This window comes from Lytechinus variegatus, chromosome 4 (genome assembly GCF_018143015.1).
Source record: "Lytechinus variegatus isolate NC3 chromosome 4, Lvar_3.0, whole genome shotgun sequence".
Taxonomy (NCBI): domain Eukaryota; kingdom Metazoa; phylum Echinodermata; class Echinoidea; order Temnopleuroida; family Toxopneustidae; genus Lytechinus; species Lytechinus variegatus.
In genome coordinates this window covers 20,285,068-20,307,332 of record NC_054743.1, presented here as the reverse complement: position 1 = coordinate 20,307,332, position 22,265 = coordinate 20,285,068, and the positions used below count along the sequence as shown (strand labels likewise).

The 22,265-nt window shown below is 37.4% G+C and overlaps 1 protein-coding gene across 1 annotated transcript in view; it reads right to left on the bottom strand.

Moving 5' to 3' along the window:
• The window catches only part of LOC121413582, a 69,616-nt gene extending 50,022 nt beyond the window's left edge, over positions 1–19,594 (bottom strand). The window contains exon 1 of the mRNA XM_041606448.1: positions 18,618–19,594. Within this exon, the coding sequence (XP_041462382.1) occupies positions 18,618–19,106 (489 nt within the window). The 5' untranslated portion in view covers positions 19,107–19,594. The remainder of the gene's footprint in view (positions 1–18,617) is intronic.
• Positions 19,595–22,265: the final 2,671 nt, after the last annotated feature.

Genomic DNA, 22,265 nt, shown 5'->3' with positions numbered 1-22,265 from the left:
TGAGAAACTGACGTAACATTCCCTCACATGACCAAATAAAGAATGAGGAAGTCACTTTCGGTTACATTCCTATAGCATTCCTTTTGATGTTATCAATTTCCTCTTAATGCTCAATGCTGATTTTTACAAGGTCCCTTGGATAGAATAGGACCTTAAGCCATCAGTCCTCTGGTTGCTTACCAGCACATCCAAGCATCTACGCTCTCTTTGCAGTATTAGAAAAATAAATTAAAACTGAAAGACATAATTGAACCACTATACGGTAAATTGCAAGGGCAGGCAAATCATCCCCCTCCCTCAAAGGGGGGGGGGGTGGATTCACCAAAAAGGATTTGTGAATTGTAATTTCTAGGTACTAGACAAATTAAAATATCTTTCAAAACATCATTTTATATATCTAACTACCAACATTATGAGAGAATTTCAATTATAAATGGAACCAAAACAAAATCCTCCTAAATTACAGATTCAATCCAATGTAATTTAGCAATTATAGATAAGTTTCTTTTTAGTGGGGAATTTTAATCCGTAACCTGAAAACAAGGAAATCAGCGTAAACTCTAAAGAGGATTACACATAAAGAGTGCGTCAGTGCACTATTCATGGGCAGTATCCAGCTAAAATGTATGCCTAATCTCTTCAAGTATGCGATTATAGTTGAATCATTATTTGTTGAAAGAATAAGTGATTTTTAGAGGTATTGTACAGGCTGTGAAAGTGATGCCAACCCAAGGAGGGATTTTTCAATCAAAGATGTACATATATATTTCTTGATGTTTTCTCTCTCCCATTACTATAAAATTGAATTGAATATCACATTAGAGTATGTGTAATTGTGAGACTGATCAAGGAGTTACCAGCACTAAGCCAAGGCTCCACACTATAAACCACTTTTCTACTGGTCCAACTTTCACGTCGAACCAAGGTAACATCTCCTTGGTCGAACCAGTAGATATACCAAGTAAACCACTTCTACTGGTCCAAACCAAAAATTTATTGGTCCAAAGAAATAAAGAGAAAACATAAAAAAGACTCAAGTTAATTTTTCTGTCTTTTACTGCTTATTGTCCCCCCCCCCTACAAAAAAACAGCACACACACAAACAACATAACTCATGAGAACTCTTTTAGAGAGCCATTTCTTGAGATGCAAGAGGCAATTTCATAATTTACAAAAAAGAAAATATCATTTGTAGTAATAATAATAATAGGCATTAATAAAGCACCATCTATCCAGAAATACATGTATTCTATTCCGAGGCGCGTTGTTATTATTATTATTATATTATTAGTATAGTAGTTATCATTTGTATTTTTTACTGGTCATGTCGCACCTGTAAATCTGGCTACTTCTGAAAAGTTACTGGCCCTACAGTAATTTTTTACCAGCGTTTTCAATTATAATTTGGAATCTTTGATAAAGTTAAATTGTCTTTGAGAGGTGTGAAACTAAAAAAAAATGCATGCTTTCAGAAGAGATTCACTGCAGCGAAGGCAGACCTACTGTGTAGCAATTTGACAGTCTTCTCCCTGCCTTTGTCATACAATCCCTTTTCCCAATTGTTTACTACATGAAGAAAGATTGAAAGAAACGGCTTTGGGCTATTTGAGTATGAAAATTCCTTAGTTTGCACATTTCATTAGAATACAAGTGGAGAGATTGAAATCGCACTGTGAGAAAATTATTCGTGATTTCGTAGATAGCATGTTTCTGTGAAGAAATACCTGGGATTCTAGAAATAGCAAATAGCAAATTACACATGTACATGTACATGGAGTATGTAATTTTTTATTATTTTGATAATTGATTGAATTTCTTTTTCATTTTCAAAGAGCAAAACAATAAACATAAAATTGGAAAATGAATACACAAGAAACACATACAAAATCTTATATTCATATTACTTGTACATGTATCATTGCTTTTAAAGTGAAGAATTTAATGTTTCAAATATAAGTTTAGGAATAAAGAAAAGAAATAAAAAAATACTAAAAAAAATAAAGATATTGTAATAATAAAAACAATATACATGTACACTGTAATAGGTAACAATGACAATTTAAAGGTACATACGTTTGATAAATTTCAACATTTTTAAATTCAGCTTCATATTCTAAATGCAACTCCTGGAAATAATGTGTTGAATATTGCATATTACTTGTGAGGATTCAAGAACATACATGTACTTCATGTTTATTTTTTAAAAAGATTTTTTTTATATAATGAAAGATTGTGGGCTTTTATTTTAACCTCATCCATTTTTAATTCGTAAAAACAGCCTGCATGCCAGCGTCATCATTAGAGACTTTATATACAGTTGAGAGCCCTTCTACTTCAAATCTTTGATCCTATCTCTGCTCAACCCCTTCCCCACTTTATCTCTCTCTCCTCCTCCCTCTATCCTTTTATTCATCCTCAACATATGCACATTGTTACTCAATTAAAATCTAATTATTTCCATTGAGGAACTGCAAAAACATCTCCACGATTTGCCTTACAGATATAACTACTCAATCAAAGAACTGATACAATGCCTGAGATACAAGAGTCTGAATGGTCGTTTTCTACTTTAAGACGTCTTTACCAACATCTTGAAGAGACCAGGGGACTATTTACACACTGCTGAATGTTTAAGAAAAGCATTTGACCAACTGCAAATATAACAAACCCCTCCAAAGCTCCAAGTCAGACCAAAATAATCTTTTGGCAGAAAAGTGAACAATTAAACTTCTTCTAGTGGTTTAAATGCTTTTTAAGTAATAAATACAAAGTAAGGCACATTCATCTTAGAACTTCCAATACACATTTTGCCCTTCAAATTTGAGGATCAAATCTAAATTATAACAAGCTGCAACAATCAAAACAATTACAAGCAAAGACAAAAATAATTTGCTAATTTTACATGAAGGTATCCATGAAGATGTATAAGACTGGATTCAATCAGTGAGAAGAGCTTTCTCCAATAAAAGGAAAATGAAAAATAATTTGAGATACTGAATATCATGAATTAATAATCTTTCTGCTATAAAAAGGGGAGTTTAATTCTCAAGTGGAAAAAATACAATTAGTAAGTATACTCTCTCTCTCTATATATAACAATTTGCACAAAGTTAAATGAAACAGAATAACAAATTATTCATTCATGATCACCCATGCAGTCACAACACGAATGTTGTTATTGACATCCTAATGACAATCTAACAAAAATATTCTCAATCACTCAGGGGCAATACATACAATACACCTGACCTCTGTGACCCAATGAAGCACAAACAATTAAACTATTTACTAACTAACTGCTTAATTGCACCTGCCTTTCCTCAATTTAGTATCAATTGGTCAGCTCTGTGCCTCAAACAACCACAGTTAAAGAAACTTGGCCATTGAGTGAGATCTCATTTCACCTATGTATTAATTAAGGTTCACTAATTCAATTGTTATTGTGTAGATGCAAGGGTATACCAGAATACAGTACTGTGTTGACCCTGGGCCAATCATTCTTCTTTCTTTTTTCTTTTCAAATACCTTTCTTGAGATTTCATTTTTTTAATCTAATAGAAGCCTCACAAATGACATGGATTGGTGCAGTATGCTAATGTGAAGACCCGAAGTAATAAAGTTTCACCTACATGTATACAGCATTATTGTTGATAGAAACACACATATACTCTGATAAATTTTTGCAAATGAAAGGGATTCAATCTAAAAAGACCCCTTAAAATACACGGGAATTTTAGGGTTATGCAGGCTACCTTTTCCAGACATACCATTTTCACAAATATTGGACAGGACTTCCACTCTGATTTTCTGCAAAAATATAGAAATTAATATTTTGACCCTAACTGATTGATACATTGTATGATGGTGCAAATGATGATCAACAATTTGAATGTCTGAAAGCAACCTGTAGTTGACTTTAATATGCATTAGATCTTCAAACCTTGGCAAAAGAAAGCTGTAATAAAAACAGAATATATTTGGTTACATTAATAAAGCTCTAAGTCTATGCACTACCGTACTTATCACTATGCAGCCATCTAAGTTCACATTCTAAAAAAGGAAACCGGTCTCAAGAAAAGACGAATGGGGCGTGAGAAAAACCGAACAGGAATTCATCCATAAAAAAGTCTTTAAAACCCATGTAATAAACAAAAAGCTGTATGCTGCTTTTGTAAGAATTTTTTGAGTAGGCTGGATTTGAGGTTTTGGAATAAAAACAGTTTCATGGACCAGTGGATTTTTGAGCATTTGTCCTGCAGATTAAGTAGGTCTTACCGTCCTACAGATACATGTACATGTAAAAACTGTACATTCTGTAGACCTGTATGGCCTACTATTATCCCAAAACTGCTTTTTTAACATTTATATTTTAACTTATCATCTCTGTATAAAAATGGAAGTAACTACATGTATCTGGCAATTAAATATGTGTTGGCATTTGGGCTACACATAACTTTTTTTTACAAGTTCTGAAAGTATCTCTGCATTCACATTGGTCTCTATGAAAAGAGAAAAATTCCCCCATGCCCGACATATGCATGTACAAGTATCAATCCCCTCCTTGCTTCCATCTCCATCAAGAGGTATGGGGGTACTTCAGGGCAAGTGATCTTGGTTGTACAGTAAACTTCACCAGCCACACATGTACATGAAAGTATTTGACTGAATGTGCAAATGTAATGGCAGGACTTACTGTATGCATGCGCATAATTTATATATTCTATTGTAGTAGCCTAGAGCCTCTGTCGAAGATGCAAAAGCAGGGTGTAAATGGTCACAGGCATTCTTAAAACAAACTTCTATGACTTTGCCCCTCCTTGGATAGTGTGAACAGAGAGTATGTGTAACAGTACACTGTAGGTGGTTTCAGACCGCCTCGAAGTTCGTCAGTTCCAGGTATTCTCTGATCGGGAAATTTACCCCGATCAGAAAATACCAGGTATTTTGGTAATGTGAAAGCAAACTACACGTAATTTCCCCGAAAGAAAATACCCGCTAAATAGTAGGTACTTGGCGAAATTACGAGAACTTTCGCGGGGATTTTTCCAAGGTCGCAGGTATTTTGGCGATGTGAAAGCAAATTACGGGAACTTTTAGCCCAGCGTGTCGTTGGGCGTGGGAGCTGTGGGTGGCTGCTGGGCTAGTGATTTTGAATCTCGCGCCTTGCCTGCTTATCAGACCATACTATGCGCATGCTCGTAACTTCAGGAACTTATCCCGAAGGGTATGTTTCAGGGCGGTGTGAATGCAGGAATAATTAATGGGTATTTTTTAGCCGAAAACAGTTCCCGTAATTTAACGGGGATTCTTGTGATCGAGGCGGTTTGAAACCACCTAGTGTGCTCAGTGAACAGTGCGCTTGGCCAATTAATTACATGGTTGATTCTGAATAGAATATCCTTATAATCCCAGCAGTATTATTACAAACATTTTCTTTCTCTCTTTCTCATTATTTTTTCTCTTTTATTTCCTCTCTCTCTCTCTCTTTGAAGTACATCCATGTATGGCTGCAGATGCATGTATGCAATAGTTACTGCAGTGTACATGAATAAAAAGCTACATGTCGGTCTACATGTGTATATGGAGTAAATTACAGAGCTGGTGACATTCTTTGTTAAAATGTGACAATGTGAACATACAAGTATTCACTTTAAATTCATTGCATGCATTGATTATTCAATCAGAACACTTTTATTGTTTTGTGAATGAAAGCAGCATATATTTTGTTGGCATACATTTATGTATTATGATGCAAAGTAGCCAACATATTGCTCGTCTTCATATTTTTCATTAAAAGGTGGATTTGTAATATGGATCTTCATAAACAAATGCAATGCAGGCCAGCTTTATTTTTTATTCGCAGCATGATTTCATAAAAATTATAATGTACATGTACCATAATATACGCCTACCATGCTGTAATATATTGTAGTACGAATAAAAAACTTTCTTTAAATTTTGTTTGTGTAAAATTGTCGGACTGTATGTAATATCAAAATTTGTAAATTTCTACTACATGGTAGGGGAGACCAGGGTTAGTTGGAATGTGGGGTAAGTTGAAACATTGTCATTTTCTTTAAGGCCTGTAAAATAAATTCATGCAATACTGCCCTCAATTTATTGCAATACTAATTCAACACTGTTGTATTATTAATAGCAATAAATTGAGGGCAGTATTGCATAAATTTATTTTACAGGCCTTAAATAAAATGACAATGTTTCAACTTACCCCATGTTCCAACTAACCCTGGTCTCCCCTACATGGAAGACCCCTGTTACATCTGAGAGATTCCCTACCTCGGGCCGGCCCGGGGCCTACCTCGGGTCGGAAAGAAATCAGATGTAAACATCCCAAACCTACCTCGGGCCACCTTTTAGCGAACCTACCCGAGACCACATCCAGAGGTAGTCTCGGGTAGGTATCGGGCCGGCCCCGGTCCACCGATTCATAGATGTAAACGCACACAAGCTTTCGAACCTATCTCGGTCCGTTTGCCAGCTGTCAAATTACGTCATAGCGCGCGCTATCCCCTCCCCAGCCCCGTCGTTCTTCGAATGTTTTTGCGGCATGCGACATGTGAATTGTGATTGATAAAGTCTTTGATGTGAGTGAAAAGAAGTATTTTAAACGTATCCTTTTCAAGTCGATCATATCTTCAACGACTGCTGGGATCATCAGCATTCTTTCAGAATCTCGGGTAACTTCAATTAGCGCGCGCGAATTATTCGGAGCCTAGATCGAGAGCGCCTTTTAAAAGTGTCAGCAATCGGATGCCGCTCGAAACAGTACAGATAGGGCGAAAGGGGAGGGAATGAACACTGTGATGTAAACAGACCACATTTCGGACTCGGTCCGTTCGCGAAGCTAATCCACCAATAATCCAGTCAAGGTTGCAAGTGGACTCGGTCGGGTCTCGGGTAGGAAACTTTCAGATGTAACAGGGGTCTATGTCACATAAGTATCTGTCCAGATGATTTGGAGTACATGTATATCCTGTAAGGAATAAGGGGTGGTATCAGAGTAGGCCTACAGAAGTGATGACATCATAAAAAAACTTTTTTGGCATGTCAGCGTTTTTCATACCATATTTTGGCAGAGAATGATGGAAAACACCCAGTATAAAAAATTTGATGGGAATCGGTCCATGGCCCCAAGAAATGACCTCATGAATACATAAATGTATATTGGCCTGGTTCCTAACATTTAGAACCAGACCAATAAACTTCAATGGGGCTAATTATGTATTCATGAGGTCATTTCTTATGGACCCATGGACAGATTCCAGCCAAATTTGGGTTGTGGGGTTTTTGCATCGGGGGGGGGGGGGGGCATTTCATCAATATTTTCGTCTGACAATTTGTCAGATCTGACAACTTTCCAGGATTTTGATTGGTTGAGAAGCACTCTTACTAAAGTAACTGTTGGATAAAACGTCTGACAAGTCCTTCCATGAAACGCTCCCCAGCTCTACTAAAATATGGTATAAAAAACAATGACATGCAAAAACAGAAAAAATGAAGATGTCACACTTTAGTAGCTTCGGTGCTCTACACTGTACATAGAGTGACACATGAACATACAGCTTACAGTACTAGTTCTGCTGGGAAATATATTCTACACTCTACAGACTCAAAATTAGGTGGGTTGTTTGGGGTGTAGCAATGCAAATGATGATCATTATGATAGAAATGAGGAAACATAATCAGACAACAATCTTCAATCTATACCAAATTACAACTTTGTTTGAGAAATCGGTCTGCCATCTCTAAACTCCTTTCATAGGAATGTTGTATTTGATGATTCAGAGCTATGTCATTTCATAATTAACAGATAATTACTTACATGATTAACATGTAAACATCACCTTAGATGTAAACATTGTACATGCACAATGTAGCTGACCTACAGATTTGAATCAACTGAGAAATACAATATACATCTATTTACATTTTACAATGTATAATAAATGATTATAACACCAGTATAGAGTCCTGATTCTTGGATTTACATGTATAATAAATGATTATACGTGTAAATCCAAGAATCACGACTCTATACTGGTCTGCATATGAAACTATACATTATTTCTCTGTTCTTAGATTGAGAGGGCAATGTAGAATTTTTATTTCATGTTTATTCAACGTTTTTATTCCCTGATGCATGGACACTGAACTTTTGAAATTTGAACTTTCAGCTGGACCATAAACCTATTTTACATATTTCCACGTAATATTTTATTCTATATCCTACTTTTCATTGCATGCCTGTATGTTTGCAAACAGTTTTAAAGTCATGGACCGACATTAAGTAGGTCCATGATAGAAATGAAACATACACTGTAAGGCCTACTGTATTCTTTTGCCTATCCATGATTACCGAGGAGGCAATTCAAATATTTTTGTACTCACTGCTAATCAATGTACATGTATATGGCCTGCACTTTTTCTATTGCATAAAATTCAAATAAACTAGAATTTAATTCGTCATGCGGACGAATTAGGTGGTCTGTCATGATTTGTCATTCAGTGTCGGCTAATGTATGAAATAAATCATTTAGATATATTGATAATCTTGATCGTGGACATCCTAAGAATTAGTTTTGACCATTGCTAAATGTGATTATTGATGTGGTGATGACAATCGTCAGACATACATCTTCAAACAGATACATACAAGATAGATGATTTTATATATATATATATAGATGGATGGAGTGATGGATGGAGCGATGGATGGATCAAGTGATCGATTGAGAGATAAATGATAGGTGGTTACATTAATAAAACATAGATAGACAGACAGACAGACATATAGATAGATAAATAGATAGATAGAGACAAATAGATTGATATAGATAGATAGCCAGACAGACATACATATATAAAGATAGATAGAGACAGGCAGATAGATTGATGGATATATAGAACGATAGATAGATATACATATCAAAACAGATAGATATGTTATATTAGACAGAGAGAGAGGGATAGATAGACAGATACATATACAAAGTAAGTAAATAGATAGACATATATATGGATAAATAGATAGATTTATAACAGATAGCGGATGGATGGATATGATTAGATAGATATAATATAAGAAAAAAGTAATTATAATCTGTTTTATTTTGCAATATTTTAGGTATTAATTATTAGAATTGTTATAACTGATCATGCACAAGAGAGTACAAAAAAAATTCATGTTCACCCGCGGACTCGAACCCCTGCCCGCATGATTGAATGAGATGCAAGTCTGACGCCTAACCGATTGAGCTAGCATATTTCCCATAGACTTTACACGTAAGCAAATTTGAGAATTACAATTCCAATTTTGCAAGTGAAATACGGGCATGATCCTGGCATCTGATCAAAAAATGAAGGGCACACTCCCGAAAGCTTAGAATCTAAGCTACAACATACTAAAAGCTTAAAGAAAACTGACAAGAAAAAATGGAGATATGGCTCACGAAATAGCGGAATGTCGAATCTAGTTTTGAGAAAAAGTCATGTCCCATAGAGATTACACGCAAAACACATGTGATATGAAAAAAACAATTATAATCTGTTTTATCTTGCTAAATTTTAACTTTTATACCTTTCAATTATCATAAATGATCATGTAAGAAGTGGCAAAAAGAAAAAAAAAACTGAAAAAAAAAATCATCTTGTTCACCCCAGGACTCGAACCCGCGCCCGCATGATTGAATGAGATGCAAGTCTGACGCCTAACCGATTGAGCTAGCATATTTCCCATAGACTTTACACGTAAGCAAATTTGAGAATTACAATTCCAATTTTGCAAGTGAAATACGGGCATGATCCTGGCATCTGATCCAAAAATGAAGGGCACACTTCCGATAGCCCAGAATCTCAGCTACAACATGTTAATAGCTCAAGGAAAGCTGACAAGAAAAAATGGAGATATGGCTCACGAAATAGAGGAATGTCGAATCTAGTTTTGGGAAAAAGTCATGTCCCATAGAGATTACACGCAAAATGAGGAAAAATGACATGCCTCTTTTCATCGCTGTTTTACGCAATGATGCGTTCCTCAAAACGAATATTCATGTAACTGAGGAGAAAGAGTACCTTCTAAACTACAACATATCGAAATCTGGGCGAAAAATGATTTATATTCGAGAAGTTACAGCCAAATTTGCATAAATTTGATGACGTCATTTTTGAATAAATGAAATTTTTAGTTTGGGCGCCTATTTGATGACGTCACGAGATAATTTAGGGACAATGGTGACATGAAATCAAATTTACAACTCATAATCTATCGATATATGAAAAAAAAATTGGGGGTCAACGGACTATTTAAAGAGCTACAGTGAATTTGCAATAGGCATGTTTTTGCCCATATATGGCCTATAGTGAGAGCTCGCGCGCACACGTGCTGCAAAGTTTAACGGGTGTTAATTTCGTTATTAATGGTTGTAGAAGGTTGATCAAGGTATCAAATTGCTCAGAATTTTATTAGCAATGCAATGATATTAAAAGAAACGGTTTTTCTGCGTTGTGTTAAGGTGTAACGCGCGGAAACGCGCGCGCATATGTGCGCGCGCGCAAATTTTTGAAATGCTTAAAATGACCTGAAACGTACCCAAAAAAATTTATAGGTCATTTGGACGATTTTTTTACCTTTGACGCGCGCGTACGCGCGCGTCATGACCTCTACATGACCTTTGATGACATTGGCATTTGACCCCTGACATGAAGTTAATGTCATGTAAATATTGTTAATTTTTGATAATTGATAATGAAGATATGATCAAATGAAGAATTTTACAAAATGGCGCGTAGATGACGTCATCATGACCATATGACCTTGAAAAGCTTATTTTGCCGTCTCTATGATAGATTCTATATATGACAAAAAAATCAGCAAAATTGATTCAGCCAATTTCGAGAAAAGTTGGCGACAAAAAATAGGTACAATGAATAAAGATAGGAAGAAAGAAATAAAGAAAATTCTGACGAAATCAATAGGTGATCTGTCATAGACAGACCACCTAATAATATCATAGCTTGTTCCAGTATACAAAATAGAAAATTTGTTCTGAAGTATATACAGCAATCATGGATGGGGAAAAAAGTTATTTATTCGGAGTATTACAAGGGCAAATATTTGTGAAAGATTAAACTTTAAGTCCACTATAAAGGGGGCAATGGTTGCTCACATGTATATTCTGCTGGTAATTGGTATCCATAACACTATAATCAGAATCTTACAACTTTTACAACTGATAGGGGTCCTACCCCTTTCATAAACCCAATTATGCGACTAATAGCAGCATAATTTGATCGTAAAATCGGAGGAGGACCAGAGTTATCCGCATTATTTTGATGCTGCTATTATCCGCATAATAGCAGCATCGGGACCAGATTTTGACTTTATGAACGCATAATTTCCAAATAATGCGGATAATTGCTATGGTGCGGTCACAAGGTCACCCTTTTCCAACACCACCGCATCGGAGGGGGCGTGTCCAGTTGTCATGACGATTGTCTGCCTTTTTCAGGACGGGCGCTCTTAAAAAAGAAACGTGCAGATTATTTTCAGAAATTGTGAACGCATTTATTGAATTATCCGCTTTACCCTTAGGCGGCTAATTGGAGGATGGGTTTATGAAAGGGTATGAATTAAAAAAATTTCAAAAAATATGTCCTGGATTATCTTACACTGTAGCTAATTCTACATGTTTTTGTTCACTTGTTATGCCTACATGTATACATGTATGTATTACTAGCATCTCGTCATTCTTGTGGGGCCTTTAGGATACATGTACCTTTTCTCAGTTTTGGATCTGGTAACATCTTCAATTAGGCCTACACATTCCCACTTTTTACCAGCATTTGTTTCTTGCCATATATCTGTTTGAAAATAATTTAACAAAATCATGAAGTTTCACTTCAAAATGATATTGTATACATGTAGTTGCATATACCGGTATATCACTTGAACCAATTGAGATGTAATGTAGGCCTACATGTTGTTTGGGTTTCTTCTTTTGCAATTTCTTCTTTTTGTAAATGTATGCCTAGACATACTACATGTACATAGGCTTTCACATCCTGGATACCCATTTACCACCTGGGTAGAGCGTGGCAAAGTGTGGATTAACGCCTTGCCAACGGACTGTTAGGCTATGGTGGGATTCGAACACACGACCCTCTCATTACCAGAGAAGTGTCAGAACCACTACACCACGATGTTGGGCCTCCATGTAGGCCTATGTCATAAGTAAGCATGTTTATCCACACCATGGGCTGTCAACAAGTCTACAAAAGCTGGTAAATGGGGTTGTTTTTCATTCTGACATCATTTGAAATTCAATCTCAAGAGGAATAAAATTCTGGCATACCTGAAGCCAACGGAGCATGACCTCTAAACCCTGTAGACTCCCCACCCATCCTGCAGACACCAAACACTAGGCGGTTTCAAACCGCCTCGATCACAAGAATCCCCGTTAAATTACGAGAACTTTTTAAGGCTAAAAAATACCCGTTAATTATTCCTGCATTCACACCGCCCCGAAACACATCCTTCGAGATAAGTTCCCGAAGTTACGAGCATGCGCAGTGTGGTCTGATAAGCAGGCAAGGCGGGAGATTCAAAATCTCTAGCCCAGCAGCCACCCACGCCGCCGCGCCCAACGACACGCTGGGATAAAAGTTCCCGTAATTTGCTTTCACATCGCCAAAATACCTGCGACCTTGGAAAAATCCCCACGAAAGTTCTCGTAATTTCGCCAAGTACCCACTATTTAGCGGGTATTTTCTTTCGGGGAGATTACGCGTAGTTTGCTTTCACATTACCAAAATACCTGGTATTTTCTGATCGGGGTAAATTTCCCGATCAGAGAATACCTGGAACTGGCGAACTTCGAGGCGGTCTGAAACCACCTATTGAGCAAGAAAGTGAACACTACATGTATACTAGGGTAAATGATTCCTGTCCATGGTGCGTTTTAATGGCATCTTTTTCATGCATTATGATGGTGGAGGTAAAAGAACGCAGGCCAACGCCTGTACACAATGTACTACAAACAGTCTCCGAAATGAAATGAACATCATTTTGAATTTGAAAAGCACACTGTATGGCTGGATGAAAGACCATTTACAAAATACAGGTATGTGTACAGAGTAGTCACGGGCCTACTCCCCCGAGTCCAAATATTCTACCACACATGCAGTCACTACCAGGTCCAAGTTCTTGACCATGTTATCCATCACAGGAGGCACTCTCTCTTCAGAGGTTAAAGGTCATCAAGAGATAAGCAGATGCTGTGAAGGCTCCCACTCAAAAATAATACAGCCTACATCAATGTAAATGTACAGGGCTCCCCCAAAATTTACTGTCCGACTATCTTTCCAGGAGGAGGGATGGAGGGAGGCCTAGGAGAGGGCCCGGCATTCCCCCCCCCCCCCCTTCCCTTTGGTAAAATTTTACTTTCATTGTCACTATCAGAGCACACAAAGACTTGGCCTACACTGGCTACAGACAGTAGGCCTGCATGTGTATGTACATTGTAAACTGTATTTTGGAAAGTATAGCCCTGTGCCCCCTCCCCTCCCCATGGTATCAGGCTACATGATTTATTACATGATTTATTACATTAAGTATATGCACGATATTGATTCTCATGTGAATGAGAAGATAAGGTGGATAAGGATGATAGATTACTAAATCCCTGTATAATAGACTGTACGTACATTGTAAACTACTATGAAGCCATGTTTTTCATGAAGAGGAGCTTTTCATTGAAAGTAGTGACAAGCGACAGGTGGTTTAACCGACCACCAGGAAAGACATTTCTATGTCAATTCACAGTCTTCTTCAATACAATAATCAATAGCACCAGTACATTCACACAATGACTTGGTGAAGAAGATGATAAAAAAGCAAACTTATATGATGTGGTCTAGCTGTGCATATGCACGTAGCCACATACAGACTCTTTCAGTGATCTGAGAGTGATCCATTAATAGGCAAAATAGGCCTACGTTTTTGTTTTGAAGCAGGTAAGAAAGCTAAAGTACACTTCTACCCTCATCATTCTTGTCAGGAATGTTTCATCCTCTAAATTCCTCGCCAGGGTTTTCTACTTCTGGTATTCAAGAGCACTTCAGGTTGAAATCCAAACTCAAATGAAATTGATAATTGTCAATATAGTACATGTACGTACATTTAGTGCAAAAAAGATACACTATCATACTTGAACAAATTTTCATGTTAACTTTATACAATACAAGACTGGCTATAGTACTTCAACTAATGACTTTGTTTACTTTATACTATTCATTCATTTTTATTTCATTTCTAATATTTCATAAATTCTACTTCAAACAAGGCAATTTTTATCATTTTCAGGGGCTACTATTCACAACCAAATCAGCAACCTTGGATAAGCCTTTAACACATTGCAGTGAAAGGGGAATGGGGGGGGCTCTATTGTTATTTTTGAGGGCTTTTTGTTTTGGCTCAGTTGGTAGAGCATCTGTCTCACAACCGGAAGGTCGGTAGTTCAAACCCCAGCCAAATCATACCAAAAGATATGAATTGCTTCTACCCTGTTGGCGTTCAACAATTAACTGTAAGCCAAGGGATAGAGCAATGTTGATCTGGCTGCTGGTCCTACAATCAACTGGGCAAAATGAATTTTCAGACTACCCTGTACATGTATTTCTGTTTCAGATTTCAATTTTGAACAATACAAATAATATGGGTTTTCATTTTATTTTCAAGTCAAACCCCAGTGTATTTTTCTCCCCTGCTTCAGACTGACACACAATATTCAATTGGAACCATAAAGTCAATTCAAATACATGTACACTCAATACAGCATTGCAATTCATTAAATTCACTAAGTCAATCTTGACTACAAATACATGAAGGGCCTGTATATTGTAAACTGTGCAATTCCAACCTTCAAAGAATATCAACAATGGCTGATTTTTATTGAAAATCTGACCAATCAAACTCAAACATGGTAGATTTTTCTGGTTGATAGTCCACTCTAAGTAGCACTAAAAGTGAAATAAAATGAAATGAAAAGTTCAGCTTTACACCAAGCCCCAGAATCGTGTTTGCACTTTGCAAATTTGAAGGTCTATTCACAAAATATGGGTAAATACTGTGCACCACTATTTTTTCCACTAGTACTATTGTAAAATCTCTCCTGGAATGGTTATGACTACACATAGAAAGGGCAAGCCAATGAGTGTATTCATTACTGTAATGTGGAAAACATGTACGGTACTGCTATGGAACATGGATAATTCTATCAATAATTCCTGTAGTAAAAATACAAACAGTTTGGATTGTTTAATGATGACAAAGTATAGGAAAATAACATTCAGACACTCTATATCTATAGACAGCCATGTAAAACTTCAAATAGTAAAAGGCTGTGAAGTTATGTATTTATTTTTAAATAAAAATAGGCAGTGCAATTTGATTTTATTTTAATATTACATGTAGATTGGTTTTCCCATTTTTTACAGACATGCCACCACAGATAATAGAATCGCACAATGGCAAATTTCTAGTATCAAGGTCTGTGCAATTGCTTCTCAACATTTATTACGGTAACAACAAAAATGATTCAAATTTACGAATTTTACAAAACTTGCAGTTGTACATGTAGAGTAACCCCCAACCTCTAATACATACATAATGTACAGTGTACCAAATGAATCATTAAATTCACCATGCATCTAAAACAAACATCCCCATGAGGACAAACTGGCTATTCAACATGAATGACAAAAATTATGTTAATTCAATATTTGCAACCTAAAGCAAATACTGTACCACTCACAGACACAGTCCCATCATAATGATTTATAATGTAGGTTATTCATAATAATCTGTCAATATAAATATTTCTTTTCATTTGAGATCAGTTTTCCCTAGTCGTATCCCCATGAGAAGTTGACAGATCTAAACGGCTTGTTCTTGTTGTTAAACGTCCTGCCCACTGATTGCTGCCAAGATCTTATCTAGGGTTGTAATATGGATCTAACATAAATCCTTCACATACGTACAGTAAAAGGAAATTTCCATACTTTTGGCTCTTAAAACTATTATAAAAAACCATTGAATCATTGATTGATCGTAGCCTACAGTACATGTGGCCCCTGGGGGTATCATGTCACTGGGAGGTTGTGCATGTGAAGCCCCTGGGAGGGTGGGGACCCCCTGCGAAGATGTCAATCCTTGACATACATAATAAAGATAGGTCACAGAGAGGTGACTGGTAGAAAAAAGAATAGTACCAAACAAAACATTGCACTGCACAGAAGTAAACAATGCCCACCTTCGTTCTGTTTTTCTTTCATTTCACGACTGAACATCTATGGAGTCAATGACTTTTGACAGATGAAATTTCCCATAATATATATTTTTTTCATTAATTAATTAATGTACATGTATTGACACAGTACTGTGTGACTTCACTTCATTTAACCTGGCCCTCATTTCTCTGAAATTCTTCTTTTTCAGGCAGCATCCTCAAACCATCTTTGCTATAGCCTTTATGTACTTTAACACCAATTGCATGCTAATTTGTTCTAAACCCTACACTATTCTTAATCCCAAACTCCAGAGTTTCATTTGGCAAACAAGGTGTTGTGAAGTGTACCAGACCATCACTGGGGATAATGATGTTGAGGATCAAGGTTCTAGTCCTAGTCAGGTCGTTCAGATGGTGACGTTTAAGGTTGGGCCCAGACGTACAGTGTTATAATGATATAGATTTAAGTCCAAAAACTGAATTTACAAACACACACATACCAGTAATTTTTACTCTTTGCACTTGATTCCGTATGTGTACACTGTGCAGTCGTCTCAATTTGTAATTTCAAAGCCGGGAGTTGGGAAATTTCCTCTTTTTTTTCAAGTCAAAGTAAAATAACCCCAGTCTGTAAACATGAAGGATAATAATATTGGTTCTCTGATCTTCCTGATTCAGGGTTATAGTCCCAATACCTATCTCACTCTCAGAGTCCAATTTGGCATAGAATTACTATTTTACAACATGCTTTACCTACTTTTGCAAGATCAGATGCATCCATGTTGGGTGGACCCAATCGGGTAATATTGAGTACAAAAAGATAGACCCTCACAAAATTAGTATCAGGGCCGTTCTCATTTGACCACAATGATTTGACTTGCGAGCTCATTGCGATCTTTTAACCTCTTGATTCACACTGGAGCAAAACATTGCAATCTTTCTGGACCCGTATCTACATCGGGGTCTTTTGGACACAAGTGCGCTTGCGCAATGGAATTATTGCTTTGCCTATAGGCAACGCACAATATTTAAACAAAACATCACAGAGTTTCGGGTCATTGGATGCACGTCGCAAGTTATTTACTCGCGATAATAGAAAAACCACAAGATGACTCACAATATTTCGCGCAGTCTTGATCGGGAAGTTTCGTGCAGTTTTTCTGTTCTCATTCAGAAAAACGGCACAAATCATTACGATGATTCACTGCAAGTGTGAATACCCCTCATGGTATTTTCGTCTTTTCGATTTGTAAATTACAGAAATTTACATCCACATACACATGGAGATGATGCAGGTACATGTACACATGTGGTGGTGATATTTCATTGGTGGTGGTCACTGTCATTGTCATATTAATGATGGTGGTACATGTAGTTGAGGTGGTTGCTTGGTGATGGAGATGATGGAAATGGTGGTGATGATTGTACAGGTACATGTTAAACATGATGGTGATAGTGACAAGGTGGTGGTGGCAAAGATGAAGGTGGTGGTGGCAAAGATGATGATGGTGGTGGTGGGGTTGTTGCAGGTTTTGGTGGTAGTGGTGATGGTGGTAGTGGTGATGATGGTAGTGGTGGTGATGATTGTGGTGGTGGTGGCGATGAGATTATAAAAATGACAATGAAAGTGATGATGAAGTGGCAGAGGAGGAAAATGTTGGTGAAAGTGATAATTGTATGTACATGTATGTTGATGGTACATGACAATGATGATGGCAACAGTAATGATGATTGTGATGTTTATGGGGTTGGTGATGATTGGGATGACATCATGAAGATGTTTACTATGGTATTGAGAATTGATGTTGGCAAAGATAGTGGTGAAGTCAGTGATGATGAAATTAGTAATTAATGCAACTGATGGTGGTACAGTGGTGGTGGTGGTAGCGCTGGCTAAGGTGGTGGTGGTGAATGATGAAGATGATGAATGATGATGTTGATGATGATAAATGATGCTTGTGATGATGGCGGTGATGATGATATGATGAATTAAAGATGATGATGACAATGATGATGATGGTGGTGGTGGTGATGATGACGATGTGGCTATGTTTGTGATGAAGGTTTTAACTAGTAATAGCAATGATTCTAATAAGGTGATGTTTAAGTGCTACTGGTAACAGTGGTGCTGATGGTGGTACATGTAGGAGTGATAATAAATGATGCATGATGGTCAGAATAGGAAAAAGTCATTGGTCGTTGATTTTCTTTTTTTAATATTGTAATTTTACAATTTGATCTAGACCCTCATGTATCTTAGTACCAAGAGATCTATCACTCATTAGATCTAATTTTTTGCTCTTTTTTACTTACCGAAACTTTCCGTCCTTTGGGCAAAGTGGCGGTTACTGAAAAGTCTGATGATTGTTGCAACCGTGTATCAAACACTGAGTGCCAATCTTCCGTAGTTCTCTTCACAGTAGAATTAGATGGACTGCCGGACAGATCCGAGTCATATGATATGCTCTGACTCAACTGCCTTTCCACAACTGTTTCACGCTCGCCAAAGCCATATTCCTCCCAATCCTCATCTTCGATCTCTTCCACTATCACATCGTCTTCGTAAGTTGCAAAGTCTGTGGCAAACTGTCCTCTTGGAACATAACTAACTCCAGAATCCCTAGCATCATAAGAATTTCTTACTCTATGGGATTGGACACCGCTAAACATTCGAGAATTCCTTGGCTGCATCGACGCGCTGCCTCCACCGAGGTACTGTGGAGTACCCAAGCCGACGCGTCTCCGTCGAGAAGCCGCCGCCGATCCGTGCCACTGTGGATTGAAATTTGGACGAGATGCCATCTTGACGCCTCGTCTTCTCAACTGGTTTCTAAGTTTCACTCTTCACTTCAAAGCAGCCATGTCTTACCATTGCAATAACCATCAATCATAGACAACATTCATGATATTTAATCACACTGTAAATATCCCCAAGCTAAATAATGAGTGATGTTGCATCCATGTTTATAATGCAATTAGAACCATTCAACGAGCCGTCGCATCCCGGTTGCTATAACACTGGTTCCATGAACTGCAAGTGCAACCGCGGCGTCTCGTCGATCCCAACTCTTTTGCATTTGCGATGTATTTTGATATCCGATGTCTAATCCAAGGTCTTTACTTATGAAAGCATAATAAATGGTTTATTCCTCGTCTAATCTGAGTCGCATTCTGAGAGTAGAGATCCAGAACGGGAAATATTAACTTCACACACCTCCGAGAGTAGGATTTTCGACATCCATTACAGGTGATACGCATTATCGATCTTAGCTACCGGTTTTCTTTTACGGAGTTGCGCCGCCACAAGATGACGCCACGCAATACAAGCGAAACGGCACAATGAGCATTGAAAAGCTCCGATAATCCTTCCAAGCCAGTTAATAAACAAGCTCCTACCGGGTGCTGATGCAAATTTGACAAGCAAAAAAAAAAAAAAAAAAAAAAATGGGGGTTCACTAAAAATGAAGTTCATTTTCTGTTTTTTAAACTTTATATCACGCATTGGGCTTCGCCTCGCCCTCATCATGCTAGTGCTCAGGCGTGATCATAAAAAAATAATCCTGTTCATACAACGATATGAACGGGAAATACTTGGCTCTTGCCCCCCCCCCTGGCCACCGACCGCTGTTACGCCCCGGGGGGGGGGCATTACCCAACAATGAAGGTCATCTTGGTTCCGAGAAATTTGACAAGCCAAAAAATAAAAGGGTTTCACTGCATAATAAATGTCATTTTGGCTCCGAAAAAATCGACAAGCGAAAAAAAGGCTTGACAAGAGGTAGGTCATTGTGGTTACCCTTCTCCATTTTGTCACACCATGGACCCCTATCAGAATTCCACGTGGTGCCTATGGAGAATAATCAGCAGCACCCCCGCTTACCAGGGCCATGTACCCCCCCCCCCCCTTCCCCAATCATTTCATACAATTCATACACCAGACTCCCTGGGCTGGCTATTATACAGTGCGTATCAAAAAAAAGTTTACACTTTGAAAAAGCCCTGGGAATAACAAAATATACAACATGTGGGTAATTTTTTCACATATAATCTTAGGTTTGGGTCTCATCTATCCAATGAAAGTAAAAGTTTTGACAGAATGTTACACTTGAGTGAGCACTGTCCATTTTTGTAAAGCTCGCAGAAATCTGTTTGCGCAGAAATGCTCGTTTTCACGCAGTGTCAAGGGGAAAGGGCGAAATCAAACTTGCCCTGCGATACATTTTTCCTACATTTCCCTTGCACTTTTAGTCAATTAAGATAAAACAGATACATTCAAGCATTTTTAAACAAATTTGCCACCCAAATTGAAATTTCAACAGTTAGTAAGCACAACTTTTACCCTTTTTGTGCCAGCTGGAACTGAGGACATAACCAAATCTGAACAAAATTTTATATCAGACATCTCCAGCATTTTTTAAAACTAAGTTCTTATCATTTAGAATGGGTGTATATTTCATTTTTTATTTAATACTTGTTTCTCCACACCTTTTCCAAGCTTGACAATGATTAACAAAATGAAAATCAAGCCTAAGCCATTTCATGTAAATCACAGCTCGTTGTGAAGCAAATATCGTCACGATGGCCTCGGTGTGTGGGGGAGTGGGGTGGGGCGCAATGCACTCTTCGAAGTGTTTTAGGCAAGGAAACAACTCAAAAAGGTAAAAGATATATTCAAATCAATTTTACTAGCTAAATTCAACGTGTTCTTCATGATTAAGGTCTATTTTTATTCCGCATAACAATTTCAAAGTTCTGCGCAAATCTTTTTTCATTAACTTTTCAAAAGTAAGTGGTGCTCACTCAAGCGGAAATATTTTTCGACAGTTATATTGTCATATGATGAAATGGATCTGTACCAATCTTAAAATGTGGTAAAATCTTCAGGATATTACAAATGTATAATTTTACAGGATTTTTTCTAAGTGTAAACTTTTTTTTGATACGCACTGTATAAGCATGTGAAATAAGCAAATTATGAATAATGAAAATAAGACAATTTTATTTCTATTTTCATTTATTGTCAAAGCCGATTTTAAAGTAGAACATAACAGAATTATACCAACTGTAAGATAAAAAAAATGATATATATATGAACACAGCTAAAATACAATTAATAAAAAAATTAACAACGTCAAAGGTGTGCATTGAAATCATGAGTGGCCACCGAAGGGAAATATTAGGGGAAATATAGACATGTGACCACTTTAGACAGGTTGGTGACCATCTTCAAGTTACTGTTTTATTGATACTGTGCTTGTGCAATGGACATATACAGTGTTTTCAATTTCTTGATATAAATTATGACTTCAATGACTATATGATAGATAGGTAGATAGATAGATAGATAGATAGAAAGATAGATACAGGGGCGGATCCAACTTTTTATAAAGGGGGGTTGGGGTGGTATGCGAGGGAGCGTAGCGACCTAGTCCAAGCGAGCGAGGGGGGTGGGTGTGGGAGGGGGTGTCCCCCCTCCAACAGTAGGGAAAATTTTTGAAAATCTGTGTGTGAAAATAGCGTTTTCTTGCATCTAAAACACCACTATTAATGAAATAAATACATAGAAATAGAATAAAATAAAATTACAAGTTTAAAAAAAGATAAGATTTTAAAAAATGGTCCCCGGATTTTTTTTGGGGGGGTTGCAACACCCCCCCCCCCCCTCTAGATCCGCTTCTGAGATTCTGTTGTAGTAAGATACGCGGAAACAGCTGCTAATTCGCTTTCCGAGTTAGGTACGTAGATCGTGCGCGTATGCGGGGAGGGGCTCGGGGGCCCGGGCCCCCGGGTAGGCGAAAAGGGGGGCGCAAAAAAGAGAGGAAAGGATAAGGGGGAGAAAAAAACGAGGGAAAGAAGAGAAAGAAAAAAGAAAGGGGAAAGAAATAGAGAAGGAAAAAATAGAGGGAAGGGAGGGGGCAGCGAATTGATGTTCGACCTAGGGGGCGCCGAATTATAGTCTAC